At 37.2% G+C, this 25,015-nt stretch overlaps 1 protein-coding gene across 5 annotated transcripts in view; it reads right to left on the reverse strand.

Annotated features, from left to right (window-relative positions):
• LOC131438798 (inositol 1,4,5-trisphosphate receptor) overlaps positions 1 to 25,015 on the reverse strand; it is a 111,795-nt gene that overhangs the window by 13,994 nt on the left and 72,786 nt on the right. For all 5 annotated transcript variants that reach the window (XM_058609082.1, XM_058609078.1, XM_058609081.1 and 2 more), the window contains 3 exons: positions 19,265 to 19,494; positions 18,492 to 19,196; positions 15,472 to 17,992 (listed from right to left, as the gene is read on the reverse strand). In XM_058609082.1, coding sequence (XP_058465065.1) covers positions 15,472 to 17,992; positions 18,492 to 19,196; positions 19,265 to 19,494 — 3,456 coding nt within the window. The remainder of the gene's footprint in view (positions 1 to 15,471; positions 17,993 to 18,491; positions 19,197 to 19,264; positions 19,495 to 25,015) is intronic.

Genomic DNA, 25,015 nt, shown 5'->3' on the forward strand with positions numbered 1-25,015 from the left:
CAATTGAAATAGCAAAGTTATTCAGAACCATCTCGCATGGAAACGGAATCACCCAAAACGAAACAGAATCTATTCAGTTATTGGTACTATTTGGTCGCGCAATAAAATACATGGATAAAATGATAACAATTTTCATTGAAAAAGGCGGATTCATGAAATCGCACATCACAGAGCGGATCAGGAAGGTCGCGCAAATATTTAAATGTAAATGAGCGGACCGGAAACGTCGCGCATAAGGAGAGCAGGCAACGTGGCCGTGCAAATAAAAAAATGAGCGGATTTCAATAATCGCGCATCATAAAGCGGATCATTAGATCGCGCACATTTGCGTTATAAGTAATTTTTAACGATAGAACAATACTCGAATTTATTGTTTTCAGTGGTTTTATTAATTACTTCCGATAGTTCTTTCAACGTGTGAGCACGTTAGTTCGCGGACAGTGTGTTAGAATTTCGAGTGATTCTCAAAAATGAATGAAACTTTTTCGTGTTATAACGCCGCGAGATTCTATCGGTAGTCAAAAACAATAAAGTCCATGTGACTATAAACGAAATCGATGGATGTATGGTCATTGTAATCTTTCCAACCAAACAAAGAAAGAAGGAGAGAAGATTTTAGTAATACAAGAAGTATGTTAACGTATGTAGTGTCCGTATTTCTTGGAAGATTCGATTTGCGCTCAAAATCTTGTTAATAATGACTATGGAAGTACTAGACGATTTAACGGAACAAGGCGAACATTCAACACTAAAATATACTATCTCTCTTGGAAAAAAACGTGTTTCGAATCAATAAGTAGAAAAGACCAGAAGCATATAGTTGCAGCATTTTTCTGCATCGACGATCGACAACGGAGTATTTTGGATTAGATACAGGAGACGGCTATGAGGTAGTAACAGTTAAGGTTTTCCCAGCTACTATAAACGGTATTCATTTCACATCAAATACTGGATGCTTTTCTGTGATACTTGAAAACGCACTGCTGATTGTTTACTGCATATCTGAAGATCCAGAAAATTTATTCATACAGGAACACAAAAATATACCTTGGACAATTTGTTGAGTGCTATCACTTCATACCAGATCTAGGAGTCTTATTCGAATGGGTTTCATATACGGTTTCATTCCGAAATCATAAAAAAAAAATCTATTCAATGTGAATCTAAAGTGTTTTATTTGATTGAAGTGATTGGAATTGCATATTTGCATTTTGCAAAAGTCGCAATTTGTATTAGCGATAATTGTCTGATATACGCAGTATCGATTCAGTGTTTGGACAAGGTAAATCAAGAATTGACGAATAGGGCTTTGAACCAGGCCAAACAGATGACTTGCCATTTAACAAATGAGGTGAATGCAAGAACGAATCAATATGTAATAATACAGCAAAACAGAAATCTTTATTACATTATCTATTAATCACCACAAATCAAATATCCGATTTATATCGTTTATGATATCTGATTTCATTCAGATGCATCTGAAAATATGTCTCCTTTTTTGAACGATAGGAAAATGAAACCTAAATTTTTGCACTTTTCTCTGAAATAATTAATAATAATAGTAATGGTTCAATATATCTGTTATAAAAGATTAGTTACCTATCATTATAATGTAAATTTCAATCAGTTTCACTCCTCTAATATAAAAAAATCATTTCATAAATCATCAAAAGAACAAAGAGCGAGTTTTGAACATTTTCCCTTGCATTTTGAGATACACAATTTCAGAATCCAAGCCAGAGCTGCCATCTTTATTGGAAAAATCTGTATTTGGCGAAAAAACCAATCTGTACAATATCTATCTCGAAAAATCTTTTTAGTGAGGCCTGGTTTCGCTCCACCTGGTTTAACCCTATGGAACCAAAAAAACACAAAAACAGAAAATCTATATTTATCTGTCTGAAAACTTAATTATCTGTATTTGATAATATGAGATAATATGTCTGTTTTTCTGTGTCGAGTACAAAAATCGGAATAGTTGGCAGCGCTGATCCAAGCAGTTAGTATATATGATATACACGCTCTTTGAACATAACTCATGATTTGAGTTGCGATTACTCAAATTCATAAACTGGAACAATATGTCAAAATTTGAGTATGGATTTGAATAAAGTAAACTCGTTGCCATGAGTTCTCTCGCATTTATTCATACATTAGAGTAAGCGTTGAGTTTTTAAACATTTGAGTGAAAAAATACTTCTTGCAGTTCAGAGCGTTTTCATTCTCGGAATATTCTGATCGAAATAAAGGATGCGAGAATACGTCGTTTTCCATTGCCGTTTTTAGATCCGGTTTTGAAAATCATCGATGAACGAAGAAAAGTTTCTTCATTTTGAGAGTAAGGATCTCAAATTTTGAGTTGAACTTGCTCAAATTTTGAACAAAATATTTTTTTCTTATTTTGAGTAGAAATAACTCAAGTTTTGACAATTTCGTCCCTTAACTCAAAAATGAATAGATAGGTGGTAACCCAAGTTTAGAGTACGTGCACTTTTAATGAATTTGAGTGATGTGTCACTCAATTTTTAGTTATGTTCAATGAGGGTGTATGACAGATAGGACCGAGCAATAGTCAACCATGGTATACACAACTCACAACCACGATGGTAAATTAACAGGTGGAAAAATTCCTCTATGTGCGATTACACGATTATTTAATTGTGAAGATATTATTATTCTAGGCACCCTGATATTTTTTTCAGAAGAGAAGGTGGATGTGTGGGTACAAACGAATTCATAATAATCAATGCATAGCATGCCATGACCAATTGGGTTGGGTATGACTGCAACAGGTCAATCGTATTATAAAATAACAGCTTCTGACATTTCATCACGAACAACCATACAGGTAAGAAGTGCACCGTTCTGGGTGATTCCGTTTTCGATTAATAGTTATAAAATACACAGTAGACATGTTAAGAAAGATTTTCAAACAAATTAAAATCGGTTGGGGAACTTATTACTGTTAGGTTTCACAATACTACCAGAAAAATCATTGTAGAACAACTTTGAGTACATCTAAAACAAATTTGCAAAAAATGACATGAACTTAAAAAACTTGCAGTTTAAATCAAGTTGTGCAACATTTAACTATTCGAAATGAGCACAAAAGTAAGAGATATATAAACATTATCATAAAACTCGCAGAAAAACATTGCATATACAGTTCGCCATCAAACTTTTTTTTTGAACTAGCGATTATTTCGACATTGGTAACCCTAATGCCACTTCTGATTTAACAGAAACTTAGTTTTATTCTTCCGCTGAACGAAAATGGTTGTGTATACGCTTGAGGAACTCGTGGAAAAAGTGCCAACTGGGCTTACGATCAGCTTGAAGAAGACGCCGATTTTTGCCAAAAAATCGTCTTATAGGATGAGGCACATTTTCATCTCGGCGGGTATGTTAATAAGCAAAATTGTCGCATCTGGGGGACGGAAAACCCGCACGTTATCATGGAGAAGCCGATGCATCCTCAGAGAGTGACGGTTTGGTGCGGATTTTGGTCTGGTGGCATCATTGGGCCATTTTTCTTCGAAAATGAGGCAGGAGCCGCCGCCACGGTCAATGGCGAGCGCTACCGCGCCATGATTACCAATTGGTTTTTCTCGTTACTTGAAGAGGAAGACTTGGGCACCATTTGGTTCCAACAAGACAGCGCTCCGTGTCACACACACTCACATAAAAGATGATTTTTTGAAAAAGATGCACTCAGAAACATGACTCGAACCTGCGTTCTTATGCAATACGTGCATACGCGACACTATTTCTGCCACCCTGAGCTGTGGTAAGCACGGTTCTACCACAAAACTGGGTTTGGTAAGCGTACATCAAATATGGCCTGAATCCAAGCCGCCTCACGACCGGTATCATACGAGGTCTGTTCAAAAAGTACCCGGAATTCTCATTTTTCTAAAAAAATATTTATTTATTCGTCTACATCTATATGGTCCCCTTCAAAGTTATCCCCCTAGATATAATACACTTATGCCAGCGTTTTTTCCAGTCTTCGAAACACCCCTGATAGTCACTTTTTGTAATGCTCTGTAGCACTCTCAGCGATTCTGCCTTTATCTCTTCAATCGATGAAAAACGCTGTCCTTTCATGGGTCTCTTCAACTTTGGGAACAGGAAAAAATCACACTGAGCGATATCTGGTGAATAAGGAGGTTGGGGCATGATTAAAGTCTTGTTTTTTTGATCAAAATTCAGCAGTTTTGAAACGAATTTTGCTGCCACTCGTTTCATGCCCAAAACATTTGAAAAAATATGATGGCATGAGCCAACTGATATGCCAACTTCATCAGCAACTTCTCTAATAGTGATTCGGCGATCATCCATAATCATTTTTTCCACTTTTCCCACATTTTCATCGATTATTGACGTGCTGGGTCGACCGGAGCGTTCGTCGTCTTCAACGTCTTCGCGGCCATCTTAGAAACGCTTGTACCACTCGTAAACACTCTTTTTTTTTCATAGCAGACTCACCGTAGGCTCTCTGTAACATTTCGCACACTTGGTTACACTTTATTTCATTTTTCACGCAAAATTTAATACAAATTCTTTGACTCTTCAATTCTTCCATTGTTTAAACTAACAAAAATCGCCGAGCTCAAAAAACACGTCTACACCAGCCGCTACAAGACAGAATGTAAACAATGAATACAGCTGAAAATTTCACCATACATTAGGGACATATGTACCAACACAATAAAAAAAAATTTGACCACCGGACTCTCCATACGCGCGCAATTAAAAAATTCCGGGAACTTTTTGAACAGACCTCGTATATCCAAACATCTTCTCTGTTCATCAAACAACAAACACTAGTCTTCTTTCTTTATACCTATTCTTCCGCTTAAGTACTGGGTACGAGAGTATATTTATAATCACTTGTTGCTTATTTTACTGTGCCAGTTTGTCAAAATCGGCTTAGCCATCTCCAAGAAAATTAAATGCATTTTTTGCACACATATACACACAGACATTTTGTGATCTAGACGAAATGATTCTGGTTTTGATTTCCATGGATTCCCACCGGCCACGACATCTCCCGAATAGGAAACCAGAACTTCAAGGTGTGGTGTAATGACGCCTTTCTTATATTTCTCATGCTATCATAAATTTTAACTATAGAGTTCTAAAAACAACTGTTCATTGAATAGAAACAGGAAAAGGCTATAGCAGGATAAGCATGTGAAATCTGCCCCCAACGGAAATTCATATTGTTATACTACATTCGAAAGGTCATAGACTGGAAACAATTTTCTCAAAGTTTCAACTACCATATTGACGGAGCTAGGGTCGTTCCAGTGATTTTTTATTTTATTTGAATTTTAGAGAAACCACTCCTCCGGAAAATTTGAAAAAAAATCGGGTATGTTTAAGGCATTATGGGAAAGGTTTACAATTTTTTTCCAAATTTTTGAAGATGTATTTCTTCCATTAAGAAATACTTGAAAATGTTGAAACATATTTTTTTCCCTTATAATTTTTGCACCAGCCCGAATTTTTTAGTGATAAATAAAAATTTTTTGGACATGTTGAAATGGTTGTGTTTTCATATTTTTAAAAAATGTGGACGACCACAATATTTGATTTTTTCTAAAAAAAAATAACAGTCGATCATGCGTCCCCATCAAGTTCTGTTAGAAGTAAACGCATGGTGCTTTGTTCTAGTAGTTTATGCAACTCAAGCTCAGGGTTTAAAAATCAAAATAACGAAAAGGAGGAAACGAGTTTCAACTTTTGAATAATACATACACGATCATACTTCGGGTACAACCTAGAAAGCTACGAAGCAAGAACTTAGTGGTATGTGATTCATATATGAATGGTAGTAATATATGAAAGTCGCGAGTTTCACACATAAGAAATTCGGTTACGGAAGTCAATAACTAGAGCGGGTGTCAGTTTTTTCCGTGTTGCTGATGGATGTAATGAAAGAATAATGAAAGAAAGAATGAAAATCACGTTACAGTTTGAGAAGTGACTGTATATATTTCGATAATTCGATAGTGTTTCATGAAATGATCATTTCGTTTACGCTGTGGGGTCTGTAACAATTTCATTTTCGCCAGCTCTGTACATTTCACTAAATGCATATCGAGTTGAAACAACAGCTAATTGAATTTTTCTTTTTTATATTGGTGTCGAACAGAAATGGTCATTGAGTGGTTTGGAATTATTACTATTATTAGATTACTTAGAATTATTGACTGTATATTTCATTTAAATAGGAAATGGGATAAAAAATGTTATAAAAATACATTGCTATTTGAAAGCACACTTTTTCTCTCTGATTATTTTAGTTTATTTTATAGACTTATCATCGTCACTTCTTTTATTGATAGTCGTTGGTAGCTGTTCTGATTTAAGCATTTCTGATAATATTTCCGCCGGTCTCACTATTCTGGATAAAAACCGAGCATGAGATAATTAGTAAATGATGGCGGCCACGAGTGAACAGCAATCATCGGTTCTATTGCCAAAAGCGCATTCACAGCAACAGCACTGGATTCCCAAATCGAGTGTACTCGATATAGCACTCGTAAGCTTTGAAAAATGAAATACAACTTATTACGGACCCGAATAGCTTTTTTGTGATCTGTGTGTCTTAATTAGATCATCTCGTGATAAAGCTTTGAATCCAAAACTGCTTGGCAGAACATCCTTCTCAAAAGCTTCTAGCATTGATGATATTACCTTATTAGAACTTCCCGTTTGCAATTTGAACAAAAATACTACCAAATCTTTCCCATTGACACCAGCATATCACGAATTTCAATTATATTTGGCCATGTTAAACCAGTAAAAACCTGGAGGCGTTCCTCTGAGAGTGAATAATTTATTAAGTTGATTGGTACATGAGACATCATTATGTATTCTCAGAAAAAAGTACGGACCTTTCTACACAATATACCCAAAAATTAAAGTATTGGTTCAGCGAATCAAGTTTTTTAATGGACATGGTCGATAAAGGCATGACTAGAAATTATGCAAAAGGTTATAAATTAAAACCGAAAAATAACGCATCGCTTTTTTTATATCCGTTGTTGTTTCAAATTTTAGAATAAATATAAAAATATATTGCGCTCTCCGTCTACAAACCGTGAACACCATCATAAAGATATTCGATTGACATTTTCAAACACAAAACTCCAACTTATTATTTATCTTTATCATCAGGAATCAGAACAAATTGGCTCAAATGGCACGTTCCCCTTGATATTTGGAGATTTGTGCCTAACTCCAACTTATTATTTATCTTTATCTTTATCATACATTTCATACATACATCATACATTTTTCCAGAAAATTATAAACATACCTCGATAACATGATTTTATGATAACTTCTGACACTGTAATGAAATTGTCATTACATCCATCAGCAACACGTGAAAAACTGACACCCGCTCTAGTTCTTGACTGCCGCAACCGAATTTCTTATGTGTGATACTCGCGACGTTAATATATTACTACCATTCATATATGAACCATACCAGTAAGTTCTTGTTTTGTAGCTTTCTAGGTTGTACCCGAAGTATGATCGTGTATGTATTATGCAAAAGTTGAAACTCATTCCCTCCCTTTCGTTACTTTGATTTATAAGCCCTGCGCTTGAGTTGCATAAACTACTAGAACAAAGCACCATGCGTTTCCTTTTAGCAGAACTTGATGAGGACGCATGGTCGACTGTTATTTACTTTTTTAGAAAAAATCAAATAATGTGGTCGTCCACATTTTTTAAAAATATGAAAACATACCACTTTAATATGTCCAAAATTTTTTTATTTATCACTAAAAAATCCAAGGTGATGCAAAAATTGGAAGAGGGAAAAAATATGTTTCAAAATTTTCAAGTATTTTTTAATGGAAGAAATACATCTTCAAAAATTTTGACAAAAATGGAAAACTTTCCCATAATGCCTTAAACATACCCGATTTTTTTTCAAATTTTCCGGAGGAGTGGTTTCTCTAAAATTCAAATAAAATAAAAAATCACTGGAACGACCCTAGCTCCGTCAATATGGTAGTTAAAGGGTTGAAACTTTAAGAAAATTGTTTCCAGTTTATGACCTATCGAATGTGGTATAACAATATGAATTCCCTTGGGGGGCAGATTTCACATGCTTATACTGCTATAGCCTTTGATTGAACGTAATCTACCAAAATGTACGAATCGAAACGCACTATAGCTCCGGAACTGGAAGTATTATCAATAACAAATTCAGGGATTCTGTATGAAACCGTAAGACTTTTTCTTTGAATCTATAAGTATGTAAAAATCGATTTAGTCATCTTGAAGAAAAGTAAGGTAGATTCTTATTGCAGTTTTTACCACTATTTTCAATACTTCCGAAACCTAATCTCGATGACCGCCATCTACTGATGGTTCTTATCCCCAAGGTTACTGGAACGGATAAAGCCGAAGAGTACCGTCCCATTAACATGTTGCACACGCTGGAAAAAATACTGGAACTTGTTGTTAAAGATCAGTTGATTAACTATTTGAAATCTAACAGTTTGCTAATACCGGATCAATCGGGATATCGTAAGGGTCACTCTTGTGAAACCGCTTTGAACCTAGTATTGGCAAAATGGAAGGAGAAAATCGAAGCCAAAGAGAGTATTTTTGCTGTGTTCTTGGATCTGAAGAGAGCCTTTGAAACAATTTCAAGACCTTTATTATTGCCGACATTACGGCGTTTTGGTATCGGGGGAATGGCACATGAATGGTTTGAAACCTATTTATGTGGTAGATCTTAAAAGACTGTTTTTAACGATGTAGTGTCTAGTTCCCTCGGTAATTCACTTGGTGTGCCTCTGAAGTGTGTTAGGTCCTATTCTATTTATTATGTATATTAATGATATGAAGCGAGTCTTACGTTTCTGTGATATAAATTTGTTTGCTGATGATACTGTTCTGTTCATTACGGCTAAAAATTTCAATGAAGCTGTTGCACATTTAAACGAGGATCTAAGTTCGCTGGTTCGATGGTTAAAATTTAAGCAACTGAAACTAAACGTCGCGAAAACTAAATATATGGTTATTTCTTCTGTTAGCACCGGTCATGACGCCAATGTGGAAATTGATGGTGAAACTATTGATCGCGTTAGAGAAATGAAGTATCTTGGAGTCATAATTGATGAAAAGTTAACATTCAAATCTCATATCAATAACGTCATCAAAAGATTGCCAAAAAGTATGGTGTATTATGTCATTTGAAAAATGACTTAACGACTCATAGTACTCATAGTGCTTACGAAGCGGACTTTATGTGTGAAATACATAACTTTTTGAACTCCACCAATGTCGTCGCGCGCTTGATTTCTCTTGGCATCGAATTGAAAAAAACTTATTCCCTTGTACAATAATGAGTTTTGCAATCTGGCTAACAGAAAGCTTGGTGTTCTAGCATCAGATGCATTTCTAGTGTTGTACACTGAAAGCCATTGTAATGCGTTCAGTAGAAAATCTGAGGAGGTATATCTACTACATTTTAGAATTAATCGCATGATCTTATTTTGCAGTCGTTGTAATCTCAAGATTTGTGTGTTATTAGCAAGAAACAGAATGGATGGGCAAAAGTTAATGTGTGGTGAAATGACTGTTTTATACAAAAGAATCTTACTATGAGTCGTTAAGTCATTTTTCAAACGACATATATGTATATATATATATATATATATATATATATATATATATATATATATATATATATATATATATATATATATATATATATATATATATATATATATATATATATATATATATATATATATATATATATATATATATATATATATATATATATATATATATATATATATATGATGATGATGATTTTTAGTTTGTTTGAGAGTTAAAAATAATGAGCAGTCTACAAACGTTTGAGCCTCGCGCGCCAAGCAGGTAGTGACTATTTGGAAAGCGAACAGGACCGGCCGAAGAGCCTTAGCATTCGGTGTGTTAAGTTGGACTCTTGACCTTGATTGCAAGGTTTGATTGGTAATTTAAGGAATAGATTTGGAAACTAATTGGGATCGACAGTTGTTGATGGAATTGGACTTGGCTCTGCTCATCCGCAGTCTCGTTACTCCATCGTAGCTGATGTGTGTAGCGATGAACTGGTCCGGCGGGAAGGGCCAGGTGAATTACTATCTGATACTGGTAAAGATATCGGGTTCGATTCCTGATGTGATCAAGGATCTTCCCGGGTTGGAAATTTTCTTGATTAACCCTAGATAGTAAATCCGAAATATTTGAATGTTATTTTTTGGTCAGTCGTTCTTTTGAAGAAGAATCAATACCTGCTAAATTAATCAGATCGTTTTCTTTTGTTTACTGGTTAAAATATGTGCAAAAATATTAATTATCATTTAGATAACTCGCTCTGCTCACACCTTTGTAGGGGTATGAGGTGGGACCATCATCATCATCAACACTATACAATTTTTAACACTCTTCACCCTGTAATTCCGAAACCGAAAGCCCGCTGTGTGCACTGTTTGTAAAGGTGAGCTGTGTTTTATTCTTCGTTGGCTGCTTTACCGGTGCGTACTGGTTTTGCATCGTCATTTTATATGACGGTTTGAAAGCTTTGACACTCATCGCCCTGTATTTGCGGAACCGGAAGTCGTATCCGGATGAAATTTCACAGTAGTTTTTGAGACAATATGAGCTTCAATTTAAATTAAGATTTGTGAAATTCGGTTCAAGCATTGATGAGAAATCGACGTGAGTTCTACTTTTGGAGTTTTTCTTCACTACCCTCGATGCTTCCAAAACAGGAAATGCGAAACTATTAGTGCCGAATCAAGTTTATATGCTCACAAATTAATATAATCTGAAAACCAGAAGAATTTATTAGTCAGTTTAATGGGATTTGTACTTGTGTTGGCCACAGTTTATGAAAAAACACATGAAATTGAAAATTTTCTACTTATCGTACTCTAGTTCCGAAACGGAAAGTCGGATCCGGATTGAATGTTCTTTAAATAAATTTAAATTTTTAATAATTTCAAGACCATTTGTTTGAATCTCTGTTTGTGATAATCGGTCAAGCCATTTCCGATCGAGTTACAACGTTGTTGAACTGAAAATCGAGTCAGTTTCAAAGTTTGGTTTTTATTTCAGTTATGCTCAAACCCCTGTTGCTAAGTGCGAAACCAACACAGTTTCGTGAAAAGAGTTTGTTTGATGAAACTACCCAGGGTTAGATTCAGTTTTCTCAAGCGAAAACGACATAAGTTTGTAAATCGGTTGAACCATCTCTGAAAAAAGTGAGTGCATATTTTTTGTGCATATCACCTTGCATATCCGGAACCGGTAGTCGGATCAGGATAGAATTCAATAGCAGGCTTTGGGGCCATGAGACCTTTCATTTGAATCTAAGGTGGTGAAAATCGGTCCAGCCCTATCCGAGAAAATCGAGTGCACATTTGTGTTACATACACACACATCAGTGCCGCTTTTACAAAGGGGCAGTGGGGGCACGTTGATGGGATCAACCGAGCAAAAAAAAGGTCATTCAGTTAGGGGCACACAAAAATCTTTCTACCGCCAATACGTAAAAGCGGTGCTGACACGACCCTCCGGGCCTCGGTTGAAAAGTCGGTTTTCACAGTGATTGCATAGCCTTTCTATAGAGTTTCTCTGTATGAAGATGAAATTTTAATGAAGTAATGATCTTGAATCTTAATGGTAATGATATTCTACATTTCCTGAAAGTTTTGAAAAGCTTAAGAAAAACCAAAATAAACCGATTTTTTGTGACTATTAGGATAGGAATAATTTTTGCCTTTCTCATATAGAAAGGCTATGCAATCACTGCAAATCGATTTTATAACTGAGGCCCGGAGAGCCGAATGTCATATATAATTCAACTCAGCTCAACTAACTGAGCAAATGTCTCTGTGTGTGTGTGTGTGTGTGTGTGTGTGTGTGTGTGTGTGTGTGTGTGTGTGTGTGTGTGTGTGTGTGTGTGTGTGTGTGTGTGTGTGTGTGTGTGTGTGTGTGTGTGTGTGTGTGTGTATGTGTGTATGCATGTATGTATGTAATAAAAATATGCACTCACTTCTTTCAGAGATGGCTACACCGATTTTCACAAACTTAAATTCAAATGAAAGGTCTTACGGTTTCATAGCCAGCTATTGAATTTGATTTGGATCCGACTTTGGGTTCCGGAGTTACAGGGTAATATGTGAAGATTAGAGAAAAAATGTGCACTCAACTTTCTCAAAAACGGCTTCAGTGATTTTCACAAACTAAGATTCAAATGAAAGGTCTTAGTTTCCTAAAAAATTTTAGAACATTTTATCCGGAACTAAAGCGTGATAAGTGTGAAATTTTTAATTTCATTAGTATTTTTTCATGAACGATGGTCAAAAACAGGTACAAATCCTATAAAACTGTCTGGTAAATTCTTCTAATTTGCAGGACTTGTAAGTTTGTGGGCGTATAAACTTAATTCGGTACTACTGCCCGAATAAAATATATTGTAGAAAAACAATACGATTTGCTGTTACAAAATCTTCCACAATTTTGCTTTGACCATTGAAAAATATTTTAATGTATTATTATACACTATTCAATTAATTGTGAGCATGCATTTTACAATAGAATGTATAGTAGGGTGGGACAAAATATTTATTTCAGCTCCACTAAACTTTTCATGTTCCTTTTGGGTCCCATAAGCACCATGCAAAATTTTAGCTCGATAGGAGAAACTATATTTTCGCGCCCGCGGTTCAAAGTTTGTATGGGATTTAGTATGGAAAAACTAACTTTTAACAAAAAAATCATCTGGAGGTCACCCTATATACTCAAAAAATCAACGGGCATGTAATTTTTGTAGGAAATTTAATGAGGAAGAAAACCTTCGAAGACTGTAATATAATCCGATATCTGTAAAAAATGTTATTAAAGAAAAACCGACACAAGGTCCGAACGATGGCTCATTCCTTAATGTATCTAGCACCACTGCTGCTAGTGGTGGTAATATGAGTTTGCTTTCTTTTATTATGCTACAACGGTTGATCTGAGTTGTTTGATGTCTTCACAATAGTTGCTCGGTGTAGTTTGAAGATTTTTTTAAACTTAAAAACCATGTTCCAAAACTCACTGTAAAGACACACAAAAAACTAACTTTTTTATTTGAAGAAATACAATATTGAAGTCTTCAACAATATTGTAAATAATTTCAAATACTATAACTTTGTCGAAGACATAAACCATCTTACTCATATGGTTTAGAAGATATGGATGATTTCATTTAATACTATGAAAATAACATTTATGTTTTCGTCAGTTTTGTTCGTTTATTCATGCCTCAGTGTAGCACTGCACCGGTGTAGTGCAAATTAAAAACGAAAACGCCATAAGTTTTTCATTTTCTTATTTTTCTATCGTCCATATCTTCTAAACCATATGAGGCAGATGGTTTATGTCTTCGACAAAGTTATAGTATTTGAGTTTATCAACAATATTGTTGAAGACTTCAAAATTGTATTTCTTCAAATAAAAAAGTTAGTTTTTTGTGTGTCTTTGCAATGAGTTTTGGAACATGGTTTTTAAGTTTAAAAAAATCTTCAAACTACACCGAACAACTATTGTGATGACATCAAACAACTCAGATCAACCGTTGTAGCATTATAAAAGAAAGCAAACTCATATTACCACCACTAGCAGCAGTGGTGCTAGATACATTAAGGAATGAGCCATCGTTCGGACCTTGTGTCGGTTTTTCTTTAATAACATTTTTTACAGATATCGGATTATATTACAGTCTTCGAAGGTTTTCTTCCTCATTAAATTTCCTACAAAAATTTCATGCCCGCTGATTTTTTGAGTATATAGGGTGACCTCCAAGTGATTTTTTTGTTAAAAGTTAGTTTTCCCATACTAAATCCCATACAAACTTTGAACCGCGGGCGCGAAAATATAGTTTCTCCTATCGAGCTAAAATTTTGCATAGTTTCTATGGGACCCAAAAGGAACACGAAAAGTTTAGTGGAGCGAGAAAATAATTTTTCCCATACAACCTTGTCCCACCCTAATGTATAGGTTGTTAAGTATCGTAACAATTCAAATCATAAAATTTTCTCATACATGTATTCTTGGAAAACAATCAAATGTACAGTTTGCATATTGTTTGAAACACCACGTGTACAATAAATTCAATTGTAGAATCGTAGAAACAATATATTGATTCGTTGGAAATGAAAAAAATCGTGTCAAGATACAATAAAATGTATTGTAACCCATAGATCTAATTGTGAATCAATTGCTTATGCTGTAAAATCAATGGTTTATTTTTTTACGGGTGGTCTCCCCTTTTCCTTTTCCGGAAGCTGTTTCTACAATTGAATTTATTGTACACGTGGTGTTTCAAACAAAATCGAGGTCAGTTCTATTTTTCAGTGGTAAAGAACAACTCGAAAAATATAACTGACCTCAATTTCTCAGCAATGTTTGAACCGATGTACACAAAGCTTAGTTTAAATTAAAGCTCACATTGTCTCAAAAGCTACTGTGAAATTTCATCCGAATCCGACTTCCGGTTCCGCAGTTACAGGGCGATGAATGTTAAAGATTTCATATATAATGACAATATGTACAAGACCGCTACGTGCAAAGTGCAGGAAGAAAACACAAAACAAACGATGCGTGCCAAGGGGAGAGTCGCTTAACACAAACTATATTGTGCCTCTAAAAAAAAAAACACGTGATATACTGTGAGTCTAAGTGAGCCACGCTGTTCCCCATGAAACAGCTACTTGTCAAAACTGAGCCCTTTGTGTGCCGCAACTGTGCAACTGTATGAAAACGAAAGTGCCAATATTGATAAATGCGCCAACGCATTGTGTTAATGTGTGATTGGCACATTGTTCTAAGCGTCATCCCCTTGATGCGTGCTTTGTTCTATTTCGTACACGCTATAAAGAAATAGGAACACTTCCGGTGAGACCCTCAACTAGTGAAAGGAAAGGAATCATTACACCACTAGGTGGAATGAAACAGGTTTTTATAATTACAATCATTGACTACTGATATAAAATATAAGCACTTGATTTGAGTGGTATGAGTCTTGAATGACCTCACTTCGCTATAATTCGGTACTAACATGTGATTAGGGCATATCGTGCGATATGCCCTTTTGAAAGTTACGAAAAATAATGCTCATTACTCAAGTTTTAAACATGAAATTCAAGCATATTGCGCACAATTTCGTAGATTGGGCTTCTACCTACGAGATTATATCGATTATTGTGTAAATGAAGGCTGTAGAGCCGAACAATGAGCATTATATTTTGTAACATTCGCAAGGGCCTATCGTGCGATATGCCCTAATCACATGTTACTACCGAATTTATCGTTTCTTCTGGTTCTTCGAGTCGTTCACCGTACATACAATTACCTAGGATACATATCAAAACTACAAGCGTTCAAACTACTTACCAGGCACGCCATTTTCGAACGGATAACAGAACGCAACGATCAGATTCATCAGCACGGCCATGTTGAACAGAATGTTACTCCACAGGGACATATAACTGCTGACCCAGAATAGGGCTGGTTGGCCACGCAGTTTTTTCTGCCATTTCATTTCGTTGAACATTGCTTCGTGACGATCGAAGAAATCTGCCACCTTGCTCCCTTGATCGTCCCGTTCTGCCGTATTCAGAACGCGCACCTTGGTATCCTTGGTCAGATACTCGCAAATTTCCGGTATGGGAAATACAATCTGTTCCAGTGTGCGATCGTGTCGAACGATTTCAATTTGTGCCGTGTGGGTTTGATAGAACAGCAACGCTTGGTTGGTTTTAGCATTTGCCTTCGACGGACTAGCCGTGATTGACGATGAAACCGTTACGCTACTACTGCCACTGCTACTGTTACCATTTGAGCTATTGTTGTAAGTATCAATTTTTAACAAATTAGCTAGTTCTTTGTTGTGTTGCGCCAACTGATGACACAGAATATAGATGTTATGCCCAACTTCCTTGGGAGAAACTCCAACGTCATCGTCATCATTCTGATCATCGCCCAGCTCATGTTTCGCGTTGTAATTGTCGTCGGTGTTTCCATCGCCTTGATTAAGTAGTAGCAGAATGTTTTCATCCTGATGGTAAGCTCGACATGCTACTTCTATCAACTGTTTCGGATTCATGTTTGCTAATATACGTTCGGCGTTTTCCGTGTCACCTCTGGATTCCATTATGGCTAGAAGTAATTTCGATGCGTTATTCTTAAGCTCTAAAACTAGATCCATTCGATTCTTCCCCAATGGGTTGATGTCATTCAGGATCAATGCAGTGATAATATCCAGTCCATTCGATTCGTGTGTTGCTATACAGTTCTGATTGTCATGACACGGGCCTTGGCAGTATTCAGTCAGAGTTTCCAAAGTTTGATTGATCAAGGAAACGTTATTTTCATTAATGTATAACCCCAACAGCCCAAGCCCTCCCGTAGTCGATCCGCAAATGCAATCAAGGAACATTAGTGTCTCCGACACGAGATTATAGTTTGTTTTGTTGTTCTGATTACGTAATAGATTCTGCAATTCCGGATTGTGATTCTCGCATAGAAGCTGTAGGAAACGAAGAATAGGTTGCATCACAAGCACTTTGTTCGATAGCTTGTTATTCTCATCTTTATCTTTATGCTTCTCAAGCTTTTCGGCGAGTATATCTTCTAAAGCCGAAGATCCGATACTCATGAGGGCATTCTCATCGCCGTTCTCACTGTTGGTACCATCGGAAACGGTTGCTAGATTTTTAGCATTCAAATATGACTGCTGCGTCATCAATGCCGCGTTCTGAAGTTCTTCTTTGAACTCATCGGTGATGACAATGCCGTTCACTTTATTAACATTCTTCCGTTGGATTTTATCGAAATCCTTACCATCCGATTTACTTTCATTCACCTTACTAGCAGCCATGTCGGACGTGTTTACCGAGACGGTCGATTTGATTTCCTGTTGAGCGTCTTTCATTTTGTCGAAAAACACCTTGAAAAATGATTGGCTCAAATCGTTACTCAGGAATTTATTGTACATGTCTTTCTGGATAATGGGATTTCCCCCTTCCAGCAGCGCGATCCCCAATTCGATCGCCTCTACGAATATTGAAGGCGAATTGATGGATTTAATCACCAGTTCAATCACCAAATCACTCGCTCCTTCCTTGTCTAAATCATTCTGAACCTCGTGTAATGTCCGTCCCGCACGATGTAAATATTTGGCTCCTGGCCCATGGGAAACCGTAGCAGTTGGAGCGCTACCTGTTGCCGGATGTGGTACGTGCTGGAAAGCCGTTTTCGGGATCTCGCCATGCACACTTCCCGGTAGCGAAGGCTGCGAAAAGTCATGACCGAAATATCGCTTCAAAAGCATATTTCTCAAATGATCTCCTTTGTCTCCATAATCACAATCGATTGTCATCATTTCTTTGAGTGTTTTCAAAATCTTCACACACAATTTTTCCTCTTTTTCTTCCAACAACTTCTCCGTGTGTTTAATCAAATGTTGTATGAATTCGCCCGTCTCACATTTCTTTCTCGATTCCGTATTGAGCGGAAATAGCAGCTCCGATCGGTACAAAATATCTACTAGTAAGGACTGTTCCGCTTCCACCAACGGTTTTAGTTTATCCTCGAGCAGAGAGACAATATCCTGCAGCCCCTCGATGATGCTTCTATCCATACGCATGATTTGCGACTGAGATCGTTCGATTTTCGTTTGCTTCGTGGCCAGCAGCCATTTGCTGGTTTGTCGGGAGAGCAAGGCCGTTTTGTTGAACATTTTAACCACCTGGTTTTCCAAATCGATTGGAATGGCAATTCCACGAGGTTTAGCTTTTTCCGAAAGGGTCCGGATGCAGTTTTCCACGTTAAAGCGCTGCGAAGGTGTAAGCCATTTGCACTGTGTCAGTTTGAAGGAAGATTGCAGAATTTTCACGAAGATCAGCTGGCGTTTCTGGAAAAAGGAAATAACAAGTTTTAGGGTAGCTCAATGGTAATAGTGTTAGCAAAACTATCACTGGTGTGTGTGATTTTCAAGTTGAAGTCTACAACAACTCCCGGAACAGGTTTAGCTATTCTACAGTTTTCTGACATTTGAGGAATTCACATATTTTATTAGTCATTTAGTAAGGAGCACTGGATCAAGAATACTGGATATGACAGTAGTTTTATCAATCTACTCATAAAATCAGTAGCGTTCGAACTAAATATAAGTTTATCACACTTCGGTTGGAAGCCTTGCCTTTGTGAAGAATATTTTCTTAAATGTAGGTATCTTAGCATCATCGTCGCTGTTTTGTCTAAGCAAACGGCGCATGTGACTCCTTCTATCCGCCATTAAACGACGGACCAACTCTTCACCATCCGAATACGCGCGTTCTAATGTGGGCTTCCGATTGTTACATAAATCAACATTTATTTGTTTATTTACAAACACACTGAACGGAACCTACCTGTAGTGCCGTGCTCTGATCCGAGAACTGACTGTTGAAGAACGTTGTTAGAATGTTCATAATTTCGTTGCAAACGTAATTCTCCAATGGTCGATTTGTGAAAGTGCCGCCTTTGACCACATTGTTGATGTCGATTAGAAACGATTTCTCAAACAGACACCACATATGATTGGACGAATAAATTTCTTTTACTTCAACCTCCGTATCGATATAACAATGGCACAGGAAATCGACGTAGGCTACTTTCACTTCCGGTATACAATCCGGGTGCGAAATCATAGCCACAATATCATCCAGGGCCAGCAAACTGTTGCACTTGATCTCGGTGTAGACATTTTTGCCCATAGTGCAGCACGCGAGCAGTTTAACCAACTCGATGTGATACATCAACGGACTGGGATCACTGAGTTCGCCATTGCTGTAGGTTCTCATCAACTCAACGAAATAATTGAATGATGATTTGTCGTTGTAAAAAATCAGCACCTCTTCTCCCGCATTAACCAACTCCTGCATAACCATGTCTTGGCACTTGCGAATAAATTGATTTTCAGCTTTGATAATCGTTTGTAGGAACTTGAGATACTCAACATGTCGTCCATGGATCTCAACGCAGTGAACAAAGTGCTGAACAACTTTGTCACTGACTTCATTGCACAGGTTAAGATTATCCTTAAAGATGGCGCACACCGTTTCGGCTTCCAGAATCTAGTCGAAGCAAAAAAAAAACAAAACCATTAACAGCGACAACGTTTATGCAAACTAGAAATATTTACCCCAGGATTGAGGAACAAATCCAGCTGCTTGTGCAGTAGGATTTGATTCTGTTGGTTCCCTAAACAGAAGTTCTGCAGAAATTCGTGTGCCAACCGCATCAACTCGTTCATCCGATAGTCATCTTTTTCGTCGTACGGTATTTGGAGCAGATCCAGAACTACGGTGTGCACTCCAACGTTTCGCAGTAACCGTTGTTCATGTTTTCTTGGTTTGATGACATCACCAGGTCCTGAAATCGAGAAGAAGTTAGTTCGCGGACTTTTCTGTCACTAGTGTCACGCAATGGTGGACTGTACCAGAGTATATAGCAAAGAACAAAAAAGAGAGCAGCATATTGGGACGGTCGCATCACGCGAATTCTAAACCAAAGTATTAGGAATCAGAGCATATATTCAAAGCCATATTAGTAAGGGTAATATTCTGTAAATATTTTTTTATTATTTTAGAATAGACAATTGATGGTGTATGATACAAATCGACACAATCAACTAAATGTTCCGATTTCCGGGATCATGAAAATCAGCTCCTTGAGAAGAGAACATAAAACTCTGTCGAAATTACTTTTAATATTATCCCAGGACTGTCGGGTTGAACGGATAATGTTCAAACTTGACCAATGACCCATTAATACAGGGTTGCGCAAAGGAACCTGACACATTTTGTTTTCCGGTTACACTGCAACTAAACAAGGAAAGAAGGAACCGAACACGGCATCGAAAAGTAGAAGAATGAAGGTTTATTTTTGTGCACTAGTTTTCCATCAAGATGCACTGAAGTGTCGCTCATCGCGTTTTTATTTATAACCCTGTTAGTTAGTGATTTATAACTCGTTTTTGAAGAATCAATCGTGCGTTATAACTATTATTATTATTATTTGCCATCGCACACTAAATTACGATTTAAATGTTTGTTGGATCCGAAAATATGCAGTAATTTTTTATTGGACCACAAGACCTTTCAATTGACCCTAAGATTGGGAATAACAGTTTAGAGTCCAGTTTATAACATTTTTTACGGTTTTTGTTCCGCCGGTTTAAGTGACGGTGTACAATATTGTATACACTTTACCCTATAACTACGGAACCGGAAGTCGGATCCGGATGAAATTCAGGAATTCCGTATGGGACCACGAGACCTTTTTTTGTTTCTAAGGTTGTGGAAATCGGTTCAGCCATCTCTGAGAAAACCTAGTGAGATTATTTGACAAACCCACACACACACACACACACACACACACACACACACACACACACACACACACACACACACATGGGGAACTCTCCGTCGGTGTAGTCTAGATCTTTCATCGGGGATTAGACGAGTAGATCGTGGCGTAGCACCGTTAAGATGGTCGGGGCACCAGTGAACCGGAAGCCATCCTCCAACCGGCATCATTGGATCGACCCAGGCATCCTTACGGTCGGGCCGTAGACGGGTATCGAAAACGTCGGTTTCGGGAGAACTTCCATCGTCGGGGAACTCTCTGTCGGTGTAGGAAAGATCCATCACCGGGGACTAGTCGAGTAGACGCCACAACACCGATTCGAGTCGTCGGGGCATCAGCGAACCGGACGCCATGCTCCAACCGGAATCGCAGAGCAGACCTCGGCACTCCTTCGGGTGTCCCGCGTGGCGTAAAAGGGGAAACTCTCAGTCGGTGTAGGCTAGATCCATCGTCGGGGATCAGTCGAGTAGTGTGGCGCGACGTAGCGGCATTGGGTTGTCGAGGCGCCAAAGGTGGATCGAGATGGATAAAGAGAGAAACTCAGGAGCTCATTTTCTCCCAAACGAAGAAGTGCATGAGCACAGCCTCCCCCGAAGTATTGAGCTAAGCTTAGTTCCGGGGGATCGAGGCAAGATGTCCAAGGTGTTTTAGTGGGTAAGGTTCAGCCAGTCCCACTCGCTGGTTCACAATAGCGGTAGCTTGACAACTACCGAGCGCGTGAGCTGGGAAAGTACATAAGGTATTTCACCTTGTAAAAAAAACACACACACACATACACACACACACACACACACACACTTAACTCTCCGTCGGTGTAGGCTAGATTCATCGTCGGGGATCAGTCGAGTAGTGTGGCGCGACGTAGCGTCATTGGGACGTCGCACAGTGGTCCAAAACTGGAAAAAGACGGTCAAAAGTCTGTACTGACTTTCACTGATTTTTAAGAACTAACGTGTCTTCGAAGAAGTTTTACAATATTATATTACGCTTCTTTTGAAAGTGGCACCTTAATTTTTTATCACAAAAAAAATTTTTTTCTATCTCATTTTGAAGAAAAAACATTTGAAGAATTTTTGCTGAAGATATAAATAGTGTAAAAAAATTATTTATTGAGATATATTCACTTTATTTTAAAAACAATTTTTTGGATTTATCTACGTAGAATCTACCTCTATCACCTAAGTATCTACTACAAAGTGCGCGTAAACACGCATGAACATGCTTATGCTTGCACGCGCAACTTAAGCAAATTGTAGGAATTTTTATTTTGTTTACTTTTTGACAATTAACAATATTATAAAAAATCTAGGTGGAACTCGATGCAATTTTTTAGGCCTTTTCAAAGTTAAATATTAAAAAACCGAAAAATTATCAAAAGTTTAACACATATTAAAAAACAGGAAAAATGTTTTCCAATCAATATATGAAAAAGTATTGCAAAAGTACAAACCTTTACGAAGAGATTTCATTTTTATACGTGTAAATAAATTGAGTTATCGCGAAGCAACAAGTTTTTTAAGACGATATGTTGATCGTGCGGCGCTCACCTAGAGATGTGCGGAGCAGCTCATACCGGTGAGCAGCTCCGAACCGATCAGCTCACTAAAGAGAATCGATTCAATGTATCAGCTCAATTAAATTGAACTGAAGGTTTGTTTTGAGTGCCATTTTTTTTGCGCCGTGCTATGCGAACTAACTTGTCTGCGAATTATTATTATTATGTCATATTTGAGAATATCTGCAAAAGTGGCATCCCTGAATGTACCTTAGCCTACTGAGTGAGATCTAAGATTTCTTATTGACAATGGCTCATTCAATCTGTTAAAGAAGGATAAATACACATTTGGAAAAACGAACAAAAGCTCATGCACACATTTCTTCTCATTTATAACTCGCTCTTCAAGAGCCGAAAATCCGTTCAGCTTGTAGCTTGTTTCCACTTTACCAGCAGGGATGCGAGGTCATTTTCAAATAAATCTGTTATCAAGCCAAAAACCTGTCTGTGCAAAATTTGTGCACGTTTCCCCGTTTCTATAATAACTAATCGGAATCATTTTGATAGGCAAAAAAACAAGGTCTCACTATTTCCTAACGCTCTGTAATTTTTGGTGCTAAACTGTGATCAATTTCAATAATTTGTGATCGATTTCAGAATCTGTGTAAATCTGTGACCATTTTCAGAAATCTGTGAAAATCTGTGCCATTTTTTAAATCTGTGCGAAAGATTGAAAATCTGTGAAACACAAATTAATCTGTGAACCTGGCATCCCTGCTTACCAGTGCGGTGAACTGATGTGCTGCGGTTCTTTTGAAAAGAGCTGTGAGCTATCAGCTTACTTTAAAGATTTGATTCACAGGAATAGCTCAGGAGCGAATTGCCCCCTTCCCTACGCTCACTGCAAAAGTGAGTTACAGAAATAGCAGACGCGTGACGCCCACCGTTTCTTAACCATTCATGGTTTCAGCACGGCCATAGTGAAAATGAGTCACATGAATACTCTCATTGGAAAACAAATTAGATTCGGAATATATTTTCCTATAAGTATTGTAAAAGTTTGCTGCATTAAGTTGCATATTTCGCTTCGGTACAAGGTTTCCTAGGTAAAAATAGGTAAAATGGTGTATAACTTTTTCAGAAAAGAATAAACCTATGCATTACCTTCTACAAAATTATGGGATTTTATATTTTCTACAATTAAACAAACAAAATATGTAAAAAAATAACTCGAAACGAGTTATGATTAGAAAACTAGTTTTGAGGGGGTTGTCATAATTCAATAACTAAAACTAACTTTGGGATGGCCTAAAAAAAGTTCCATCGAGTTCCACTTCGAATTTTTTTTATGGTATTGGGCATATCTTTTCCTATAAATTTTGTAAAAATCAGCTGCATAAAGTTGCATATTTCACTTCGGTGTAAGGTTTTATCATAGGTAAAAAAAAGGTAAAATGTTGTATAACTTTGCCAGGAAACAACAAACCTATGCACTACCTTCAACAAAAATATGGGATTTTCAATTTTCTTAAATTATTCCAAAATAATTATTCATAAAAAAATAACTCGAAACAAGTTATGAATAAAAAACTAATTTTAGGGGGTTGCCATAAAAACGCATTGTATATCCGAAACGATATGACCTACACTTTTGGTATATTTGACAAAGTAAATTATTTTCAATAGTTCTAAAACTTTGTAGAAGAAAAAAATTTTCTATCTCTTCGGAAAAAAAGTTATGGTTACATTTTTTGTCAAAGTAGGCCATGAACAATTAGACATAGAATCAAATTACGCGGTATATATTTGTGAGTAATTTCTTAGAAGCAACTATATGCATTAAAAGAACGGTTTGGCAGCTATTGATTTATGTCCACGTTTTTATTGATTCGAACCACTGTGCGTCGAGGCGCCAAAGGTGGATCGAGATGGATAAAGAGAGAAACGCAGGAGCTCATTTTGTCCTAAACGAAGAAGTGCATGAGCACAGCCTTCTCCGAAGTATTGAGCTTAGCTTAGTTCCGGGGGGATCGAGGCAAGATGTCCAAGGTGTTTTAGTGTGTAAGGTTCAGCCAGTCCCACTCGCTGGTTCACAATAGCGGTAGCTTGACAACTACCGAGCGCGTGAGCTGGGAAAGTACATAAGGTATTTCACCTTGTAAAATAATAAAAAAAAACACACACACACTCACACTCACACACACACACACACACACACACACACACACACACACACACACACACACACACACACACACACACACACACACACACACACACACACACACACACACACACACACACACACACACACACACACACACAGACACATACACACTCACTCACACACACACACATAGACATTGCTTAGCTCGATGAACTGAGTCGAATGGTATATGACACTTGAGCCTCCGGGCCAATTTTCACTTTCTATATGAGAAAGGCAAAAAGGTTTGAAAGTTAACTACGAAATTTGATAATTTACAGACAAATTTGCAGATTTGACATCTCTGCATATCACTGACATTTTTCACGATTTGTCGCAAAAAAATTTGGGTGTCGGCAACTGAACAAATTGGGCTGCCGGTAACCGAACACCTTTTTTGAAATGGCCGAAATTTATCACTTTACTAAATTGATAATAAAATTTTCCCAATAAAATAAATCTACCTAGTTTCTTATTCAGTTGTTAGTTAAGGACTTTAGCTTTCCATTGATGTATATACGTCCGCATAATGTGCACTTAGTCAGAAGTTATAAGCTTAAAATAAAAGGGCTCCGGTAATCGAACGCTCTCCCCTGTGTAATTCAAATACACAAACATAATATTCGCAAAACTTAACACTGGAGTGATTAACATACTTGTAATCAGCCAAAGTACGATAATACGACCCGTGACTACTGATAGTTTTTCGCTTTACTGGTCGACAAAAATGGATTGAAATACTCCCTGAATTTTATTCGTTAGATTCAACCCCTACTATAAAAGGGGAAGGTGCACAATTTTTCATTTCTAACAAGAGCTCATGT

Source organism: Malaya genurostris, chromosome 3 (genome assembly GCF_030247185.1).
Source record: "Malaya genurostris strain Urasoe2022 chromosome 3, Malgen_1.1, whole genome shotgun sequence".
NCBI lineage: Eukaryota > Metazoa > Arthropoda > Insecta > Diptera > Culicidae > Malaya > Malaya genurostris.